Source organism: Aulonocara sp. 'chitande type north' Nkhata Bay, linkage group LG6 (assembly GCF_057382095.1).
Source record: "Aulonocara sp. 'chitande type north' Nkhata Bay isolate Kocher_YH1m ecotype deep benthic linkage group LG6, A_spYH_male_GT1.1, whole genome shotgun sequence".
In the NCBI taxonomy this organism is placed as follows: domain Eukaryota; kingdom Metazoa; phylum Chordata; class Actinopteri; order Cichliformes; family Cichlidae; genus Aulonocara; species Aulonocara sp. 'chitande type north' Nkhata Bay.
In genome coordinates this window covers 11,961,760-11,971,565 of record NC_141349.1, presented here as the reverse complement: position 1 = coordinate 11,971,565, position 9,806 = coordinate 11,961,760, and the positions used below count along the sequence as shown (strand labels likewise).

The 9,806-nt window shown below is 41.1% G+C and overlaps 2 protein-coding genes across 3 annotated transcripts; one reads left to right on the top strand and one right to left on the bottom strand.

The window, feature by feature from the left end:
- Positions 1 to 1,382: 1,382 nt before the first annotated feature.
- On the top strand, positions 1,383 to 2,974 carry LOC147327333 (G protein-coupled receptor 4). The gene is made up of 3 exons (XM_086297515.1): positions 1,383 to 1,472; positions 1,842 to 2,237; positions 2,444 to 2,974. The coding sequence occupies exons 1-3, from the start codon at positions 1,383 to 1,385 to the stop codon at positions 2,972 to 2,974; spliced, it is 1,017 nt and encodes a 338-aa protein (XP_086153641.1).
- Positions 2,975 to 4,658: 1,684 nt separating this feature from the next.
- LOC147327332 (uncharacterized) lies at positions 4,659 to 6,967 on the bottom strand. Of its 2 annotated transcripts, none has more exons than XM_086297512.1 (3): positions 6,749 to 6,967; positions 5,977 to 6,241; positions 4,659 to 5,820 (listed from the first exon to the last, which is right to left on the bottom strand). In XM_086297512.1, exons 1-3 carry the CDS (start codon positions 6,838 to 6,840, stop codon positions 5,149 to 5,151), a joined length of 1,029 nt encoding a protein of 342 aa, XP_086153638.1. In that variant the 5' UTR covers positions 6,841 to 6,967; the 3' UTR covers positions 4,659 to 5,148. The 2 variants fall into 2 exon arrangements, with proteins under 2 accessions (XP_086153638.1, XP_086153639.1); XM_086297513.1 differs by having other exon boundaries at positions 6,687 to 6,947.
- Between the last annotated feature and the right edge of the window lie 2,839 nt (positions 6,968 to 9,806).

The following is a 9,806-nucleotide window of genomic DNA, read 5'->3' as shown; positions in this document are numbered from 1 at the left end:
TAACAGTCTTATACAGAACTGTGCAAAGTGTTGTTTATATTGTGCTATGAAAATGTGATATTGGTGCAGTAATTTATAGATATATGTGCAAAGAACTGCAACAAGCAGTATGTAAGAAAAAAATAGAATTTGTACAATTATAACAACCTTGTCAATATTTGGTATGAATGAACTCACATAAACTAAAACTACTAGTTTTGGACTGTGTGCAAACATTCTTAAAATACCATTTTTCACATGGTGAGGGAAATTTTTCACACTCATAGATAGATCGATCGATCGATCCTTTGTGGCCTCCCAGCCTCCCTATTGGTGTGATCTCTTTTGGTCAATCACTACTGGGAGAGGTAGCAGTGGTCTTGAGTGGATTGTACACTGACTGTCAGACTGTAGATGTTGAGGGCCAGCCTCTTCAGAGACGGTTCTGTTAACCTTATTTTACACTGGCGAGCATCAGTAACTGTCTTTCCGATACTGAACATTCACTTCTATTCACACTAGTGTTTCAACATAACAGTCAGATATGACGTTAGCTTCTCTGTCATTAGGAGTCGAAGGATAATGTGCAAAAAATGTGTCAACTGTACAGTTTGTACAGAGGTTGTCTAATAATTTTATGTTGGTATTACATAAAGGTAAACGATTCGCATATATGTCATATATTAGTCGAATATGTAAACATTAACAAACATATAGGATAATTAGTATAAACGAGTGTTTTTCATGGCTTTGCAGGCTCATATTCCCTAACAGCGTTACCCTTTTTAAACTTCGTACAGGCAGTTCAGTAACACCTTGCATTAGATTTCTCATTGATGCTTACCTTGCATCACCTGTTTACAGTGTACAGTTGCATCAGTGAGATGAATATTTCACTGCAGTTTTACTGTAGGTAAATTACCCATAGGAACAGACCTGGGATCAGCTTGACTTATACACCCTATGAGTCATAAATGAAAACTATGAAAGCACAAACCTAGAGAGGCAGCTTGGTGCAACTATAAGACCAATGCCTTTATAATAATGCAACAGCTGAGAATATGTTATGCAGCTACACAACTTACATATATCATGTTCACAGTACAAAATAAGGTAAGTTGTTCAACAACTACAGACCCCTGATGGCACTGCATCTAGCCTGTATTTCATTTATGTTTTATCTCTGAAGCCCATATAAGTACTTTTTAATGGACACAATAACATTTCAATCTAGCTCAGCCAAAACAGGCTGTATGTACGCTACATATCTGAGTTATCCAATCGCTGAAGCTGTCTCTGCATCACTGGCCAATCACAGCTTGACATGACATGATTTTGAAAAGACGTCGTAGATGTTCGTCCAGATTGGCCAAACACAAAAGTGACGTTAGTCCTTGTAGAGCATGTTTATAAGTGAACTGCTGGTAATTATGGGAACATCCTGCAGTAAGTGGCGAAGACCAGGACCACAAGACAAATCAAAACCTTTTAAGGTAAGATATCTTTGTGTATGTTTCATCTTTAGATTTAGGCCATAAGCAATGACATTGGGCCACTGTGTGGAATCAAATAGCAATAAGTTCCTCCATGGCTCTATTGTTTGGGTGCTAAATGTAAAATTAAAGTGTACAGCAAATGAAAAGTTTCAAGCATCAGAGTTTTTAATCAGGTTATGAAGGGCATTAGAAAGACTAATAGTTCTTGAAACAACACAATTCTCTGGTGCAAAAACATTTTGAAAAAGCAGATCTGTGGAATGGGCATGCCCTTCCATCTATTTTTTTGTTGGCTGCTGGTTTTCAGCCTGTTTTCTTTAAATACTGAACAGTAAAACCTAATTGGTCTTTCTAACAACCTTCCAGCTCCTTTGTTCTGCAATGTCCAACAACACTCTGAACACTGCCTACAATCATTCTGCAAACTCTACCAACCCCAGTGCGGTCCACATTCGTCCGCTATGGTACGAGTTCCCAATATGCGCCGTGGCCCCTTATGGCTACATTTTCTACTATGGAGTCAAGATGTTCAACCTGGCAGTAGGGACTCCGTGTAACATCTTGGTCATCTGGCAGATCATAACCAAGAAAAGCGACGCTTTCACATCTGACACCTTTATCCTCAATCTGGCCATACTGGACGCCTACTTCTGCCTCATGACGCCCGTCGACCTTGTCAATGGGTTATTGCTAAATGACAACGGCATCTGGTACTTTAAGCGATTGGCATATGGAATCAAAGACTTAGCGCCACTCTTTCTGGTGAGTTTTTCATTTGTTGCACTAGTGTATCAGATGTTTTCAAATAGTCTGATGTGCGAAGAAATCAGACCACTGGAGTGTTTTTTGTTTTGTTTTGTTGCTCTCCCAGTTCAATAAAAAGCTAAAGCTATAAAATTATTATTATCAATTTCATTATTTTTCAAAGCACCATGAAACACAGTCTTTCTTCTTGTCTAACAACCCAGGTGTGTATTTGTCTGGACCGCTACATGGCTGTGGTCCAACCCGTGCTCTTCGCTGGCATCCGTGACAACAAAATCCGAATCGGGATTTCTGTGGTGGTGTGGGGCCTCATATTGGCTTACGCCCTGGTGAAGTGCATCCTGGGACGCATGCCTGTCGATGGCGTCTTCAGTGGCATCATCCTTTTTGCGTTTGCATTGATGATCTTTTGTAACATCTCCATCATCTGGGCCCTTCGCCACTCTGTGACGGGAAAAGAGGTGATGCACCCGGTGAAGAAGAGGGCCTTCAAGATGGTGCTGATTAACCTGGCCATCATCGTGGTCAACTACTTGCCACCCGTGGCGCTCATGCCCTTTGCGTCATACTACACGGCTGTGGCGTTTCAATGTCAGATCCGCGTCAGTGTGTACTCCATCATGGATCTGAGCTGCAGCATTGAGCCTCTGCTCTACATCACAAAGATGGAGCGTGTGGAAGGCACATGCTGTGGAAAGAGTGTCTGTGAGAAGCCGCTCGATGTCACCACATAACTGAACCTCTAGTCATAAATCCATCACAAAAGTTTTTCAGAGAAGACCGTGCATGCACTGTTATACTTTTATTTGAAGAATTTTGTCCTGTGTGATTCGGAGAGCCGGTAAGAGAACAACGTCAAAGCTCTTGAGCTGGTGGACAAACCTAGCTTTAGTTGAAATGTAACCTAATTATCTTTTTCACTAGCTGTTATGTGGTTGTAATTCTTACTCCATGCATATGATAATTAGTAAATAGTTGCTAAATAGTTGCAATATCCAGAAGAAATACATAATCGATTTTTAACAAACCACAATTTAGTAATTCCTTGAGTTAAGAGCAACTTTTTGAAAAACTGGAATAAGTTGCCTTATGCAATTAGAGAATGGGCTTTAAAAAATATGAAAAGAAGTGATTTTTAAATTTTAAAGTCACTTAAAAGCCTATTTAGGCAGCTTTTAGCGGTGGTATCATCTGAATTTCAGGAGCGGGACCACTCCTCCTTCACGCCCCCTCTGGCCTGAGGCTATAAACCCCCCCTTCTCCAATACCTGCTGTTCTCATTTTCATATTGTGATATTTATATGCTCATATTTTCACAATTGTAAAACCTTACTGTGGATGTAAGAGCCAAATTATGTAGATATTTTGCATCCACTTTATTGTGTAATGTTTTATTTGATTGTATTTGATGGTTGGACCCCAGGAAGACTAGCAACCACTGTTGTGGAAGCTAATGGGGTTTACTTATAAACAAATAAACAGCATCCACCACAACCAGTTGTTTCTTATTCACACTTGTAGTTTGTGTTCTCATCTACTTATCCTCTGAAGGTTTATCGTAGTTATTGTTTGGAAACGATTGTGTTCTTTCATAAATCCTCATTTGCATTCAGTAGCAGAAGGCTAGTGTTTCAGGGGTTATATCGGCTAATGGGATAACAATTCAGCTATCCCAGGACTAGCTTATGAGCACCAAGGTAAGTGGAATTAAGAGGACCTACAGGTCTTTTATTATCATCACTTAGATTAGGCTTTGCCTCTAATGGAACTGTTGACATTTTAGTTTTATGTAGTTAAGCTGTCTTTGTGTCAGGAATTTAAATTCAGGCTAAATTCTGCTCCTCACATACAAGGACTTGAATCATCAGGCCCCATGTACGTCATAGTACCATATCCCCCCAATAGAGCACTTCACTCTTAGACTTCGTTCCAAAGGCGATAGAGGCTTCATCTAGCAGGCATCTCTCCAGTGGAACCAACTCCTACCCTGGATTCAGGAGACACAGCCTCTCTACATTTAAGATCAGACTTTAAAACATACAGTTAGGGCTGTCTTGTCTCCATCTGCTCTCTACCCTTTCCCCTCACCCCCAGCTGCTCGAAGCTTATGGCTACCCCTCCCTAAACCTGGTTATACTGGAGGTGTCTTTTCTGATAAAAAGGGAGTTTTTCCTTCCTACAGTTGCCAGGTGCACATAGAAGCGATCGTTAAAGAAGTAAAAGAAGCTGTTGGCTAGTGAGCACACCAGACGAGTAAATAAATTACTTTGAACCATGGAGATTACTCCTTGAAGACTTTAGCTAGCTCTCTGCTTTTTCCCCATTGCAACCAGCAGCAGAAACCCTCCTCATTAACTCTTGAACATCTTTTGGACCATTATAATGACAGCCAGGGGCACTGCCTGTATTACAGAGCACCGATTAAGCACTTTATTAATTAATTTATTAATTAAGTCTTACAACAGAATCACACAGAGGGACCAATTAGTAGATGTGTAATGAGCGAGCACACAGATTATGCAAGCAAACGAACTAAACACATAACAATCGAATTATTCAGGAACATAAATAGCACAGTGTAATGATGCTATGACATAACTGAGCTTTTTGCTCTGTATTTCTGAGGTAAACTGTACATGTTTACTGGTTTTTGGCAGAGTACAAGTGTGCAATGACACTGATGTTTTAATCTTAACATTGTTGGATTTTAAAGAACGTATTTAATACGTGATTTAGAGTAATTTGTAAACTTTAATCAGATATTTGATGTCTGAATCAAATGTTTGTCTTGCAAAAAATGAACAGAGTCACTTAGAAGTACTTAGATAACCAGCTCGGGTGTAGTGATTGTGCAAAGAGAATGGTGATTATTTGGTAAAAACAGTATCAGAGTCAGAATCAAAGAGCATTACATTTGACTGATTTTAGTGTGCATTATCTTCAGACTCTCTAAGCTGGCTTCAGGCCCGTCTTCTGATGTCACATATCCCGGGTAAGTGGGGTAAAACTGGGGAGACGGTGGTTTATCTGGTTTATTTTCACCCGCCAACAATGGCAGCAGGAATAGTGGTATCAGCTTGGCATGAGCGTAGTCGATCTCAAAACCCTCAAAAATAAGCCCCACCCCCCAAGCGCCCAACCCATCCTCCAGGAGCCACGACACCTTCTTGGCGGCCAGCACCAGTCTCTCGTAATCTTCTTTTTCCAGTCTGAATATATCAGAGGTCAAAGGTCGGCGTGGGACTAACACAGTGAATCCAGGAGAGTTGGGGAATGGAGTGAGAAAAGCCACATGACCTTTGTCCTCCCACACACGCCACTGCTGCTCCTCACCACGAACAATACGTGAGAACAGCGAAGGGTGAGCCGGATCGTCCCCGAGGAAGGTCAGATCAGGGGGGGCATCAGGCAGCGGCAGTTTGGCTCGAATCCTGGTCTGGATTTCAGTCAGGCTGGAGTCACTCCATCGTGGGGCAGTCCTGGAAGTGCAGTATCCCGGGTCATGGGCGTTGTGCTCTTCTTCCCCAGCCAGATGAGGGCGCCACTCTGCGTCCAGACCACACAGGGGGAGGATACGGATCTGTAGTGAAGACACGTGTGTTTGCTAACTTAAATTTACACAGAGGGAGCTGTCTACATGCGTTTACACGTGCTGTTAAAATGCATCAACAGCCTTTCAGATTGCTACTGGTTACACTTTACAGTGAACAGGTCCACCCAGTGTTCAGGCCCTCACCTGAGCAGGTCTATCTCTGTGGGGTCTGCTGACCAGCGCACACCTCCGAACTCCCAGCCTGTCACAAAGCAGCTCTGCCACAGCTCTCGCCCCAAGCAGCCAGGACAAGTACTCTGGCTCCCCCAGGTGGAAAATGCTGCCTCCTTGGGTCCCGGGGGTGCTGCTCTCCAGGATGACAGAGCCCGGGGTCCAGGGCCGAGGGTGAAGGTAGGCTACCAGCCCATCTGACTCCCAGATGACGTGACGCTGAAGAGCGGACGACATGCTGAGGAAAGGGAAGGAGAGAAATATGAATCAGCTCTTAGCTCTTCCCAATAGTCTAAGATGAATTTAGTGAAAACTGCTGTTTCTGACTACGCTACACATCTGACTCAGGCGCACGTGACCTTTGTGAAATTTAGTCACTAAATTAAAACGCATGATTTTAATGGAGTCATCCTTTTAATAGCTTATGTTTAACTCTGTATCAGACAGCTGCATGCCATTTCTAAAATAAATAAACAAACAAACAAAAACCCGCTAAATTATTTCGTTAATGCAAATAAACGTTGTGCCGATAGAAACCTTTGACTCAATTAAACACGTATGAATGTTGTCACTTGTGCTGAGATAAAAACATGTTCCTGGAATAAAACAACAGCTTTCAGAACAGAGTTTGGATTAACAGTCTGCCATTAACATGAATGTTTGCGTAACTTGAATCAACATACCTTCTAATAATACGCCTTGTGAATAAAGTTGTAGTAAAGAAGGGCATGCGGACAACACCGACCTGCCTTCTTCTTCTTCTCCTCTAAGCTGGTTGTCAAAGTTCATGTAATAAGCACAAACAGCGACGAAAGCAGCGGCAGCACTTAGCCACATCAGTCAGACGTGCCGACGATATGAAACTGGGACACTTGAAACCAACTTTTACACAATAAAGAAAAACACAAGAACTAGAACTCATCCATTTTCAGCTCATGCCTCAAACTTCCGCTCAGCTGACAGGAGCCAGGAGCGGCTTCTTCTTCTTTCACTTCTCTTAGCAGTTTCCAACAAATCGGCACATTACCGCCACCCCCTGGAGACAGTTTGCAACAGCCCGTCTATCTGTGACACCTGCTTCCTGACTCTTTCTGTAGTGCAGAGAGCACTTTTGTATGATGTCATTAAGATCCACATATACATATCTATATTTATCTTTTCTTCTTTGCTTTCTTTCAGCCCCATATTTCTAACAACGTAATATAATCAATGAATAAAGGGGTTAGATTATTATATGAAAAATAAATAAAGCCCTAAAGTGAATAAGCAATGTCCCAGCGCTGAAGTGCTGGACATTCTGTCTGCCATTTGTCCAGTTCAGGGATGATACAGACACTGGCACCTATACTCAATTAGATCAACCAGTTAACCTAAGAGGCATGACTGCAGGAGGAAGCCACACAGACAGCATGCAAACACAGGTGTAAGGACCTTCTTAATATGAGGTGACATCACTAATGACCACACCACTGTGCTATCTGAGAGAAATCAGTATTTCAGTATTATCAGTAATTAATATGTTTATGCGTAATTGAAGTGCATTTTCAGCATTTATTAAATAAAAAGTTGAAAAGTAAAAATGCTTTATCTGAGTTCAGCATCAATGCTAAAAGTGTGACTGAGACAAAAGTGCTTGCAATAGTAAATGTGCAGCTTTGGCGAGAATGCTGCAGATCACACTTTGGGGTTCATTTTTAGCCTGCAGTCCAGCAGTTTCACATCTCTGTCGGCCTCAGAGCTTTAACAGCAGCACTGCGTATTTTAATTAATGTTGGTTAATAATAAAAAAAAAAAGCATGTATATGTTCTGATGCATCTTGTATGTAAAAATGAACAGAAAACTCTTTGCAGTTTGAGATGATTGAAGAATTCCACAAACATAAATTATACAAGGGAGAAAATGTATGTAAATTGATGTAAAACAAATCAACTGTACTTGAGCTGAGAACATTTGAACTAGGGGTGGGTTTTTATAATCGATTTATCGATTAAAATCGATTCTGGCTTGGGTAACGTAAAATCGATTCATTAAAATCCTGAATCGATTTTTTAATATAAATGTATTTTGCCCAAAATGCCAGAATCTCAGGTTAAACCTCACAAAATTTCAACAACCACCAAACAGCTAAGAGAGTAAATGAGAGCAGGAACAAGGATTCTGCACAAAGACAAAACCCGCGGATCAGAATCAGTTAGATGTCGCCTTTCTCACAGTCGGGGCTGAAAGCCGACAGCTCGCTGATTCTGATCTGTTGTCGCTTTGTGTTCCCTTTATGCGCGGATTCTAAAGCTGTTAGTTTGATGTCTCTCCAAACAATATTGACCGAACCAGCAGCAAAAGAAGATCCAAACTACGCTTCACATAAACATCGTCATGTATTCACTCTTACTTTTACTGTTTTGCTTCCACCACGATGCACAGCTCTCTCTCTCTCTCTCAACAGCAGTTTCCCGTCTAAAAATCCGTTTTCTTCATTATTCGCTTGCTTGTTACACACAAGTCTACCGTTGTTTACAGCGTTTTATATACTTCCGAAAAGAAAACCTAATTTCTGCCGTTCAATCGAATTTCCCAGAGGAACCCACCCGAGGGATTAATAAAGTTCTATCTTATCTTATCTTATCTTATCTTATCTTATCTTATCTTATCTTATCTTATCTTATCTTATCTTATCAATACTGAACAAATGTAAACTTTTTAAAATTATGCAAAATGCAAAACGCTTAGCTGTGTCTCTAATAAAACCGCTGTAACTTCAGAGGTAACGTTCATGTGTTGATTAATGGTTTTCTTTCGTTTTTGATGTACTGCAGAATATTTTTATAAAATCCCAGGCCAGGAAAATCGCCTTCATGTTTTTCTGTGTTTTATCTTCAGCTACTTTGACACAAAGGCCTCTGCTGTGATGCTCACACCTTTGATAAAGTCTTGCGTGTGTCAGCTTCCTTTTTATAGATACAAAAATATGTAAATGTACTGATCTGAATTATAATATTTCTGGCTGTCAAAATTTTAATTAATACGTTATGTTTTCCAGGCCCTCCTCTGACTTATCCTTTTATTTTCTCCTAGGAGCTGTTACGTCTCTGACTTAAGGTCCTGTGACCTGTGCTCGCCTGATGATTGTTGGTTTTCAACACAGACAGCAGAGGGCGCCAATGAAGCGCAGACAAATGTGAGTGCCTGATACACAAACACCATCACATTTAAACTGCTTATAAACAGCACAAACTGTCTGCTATGGAAACACCTCTTTATCAGATCACACATCACAAGTGTGTTGACTTTCATTTCTGGCTTACTGCCAGCAGTGTCAACTTGCTTCCTCTTTCCGAGGAATGTCAGCAGACCAAAACCCACAGAGCACTTCTCGAAATACTTTCAGATGACTCATCCCACACTTACTATACACATACATGCCTTTACCAGCAACGAGAGGGCGGGTAGCGCTGTAGTCCGTGGCAACAGTACGAGGCGCAGTCACCAAACTTTAAGTGTGGATTTTAGAATTAAGGTTATGATTACGAACTAATCCTAATTAAGTTCTAAATGAAAATGTTGGCATGGCAGTTGATAGGTGTCACGGGATCCTTATTGAAATATTGGATTCCTAATCCCTAATCCAATCCCTTTTCATATCACCTACCACCTAACCGTAATCCTTACTCTTAGCCTAACCCCCTAATCTTAATTCTGCCTTTAACCTTTAAGGGAAGTTTTAATGTTGAAAGAGTGATTTGAGGAAAGGAGGTGCAGACAAAAATATCATCACTTCCTCAAATGCCCTTTAAACCTTGTAAGG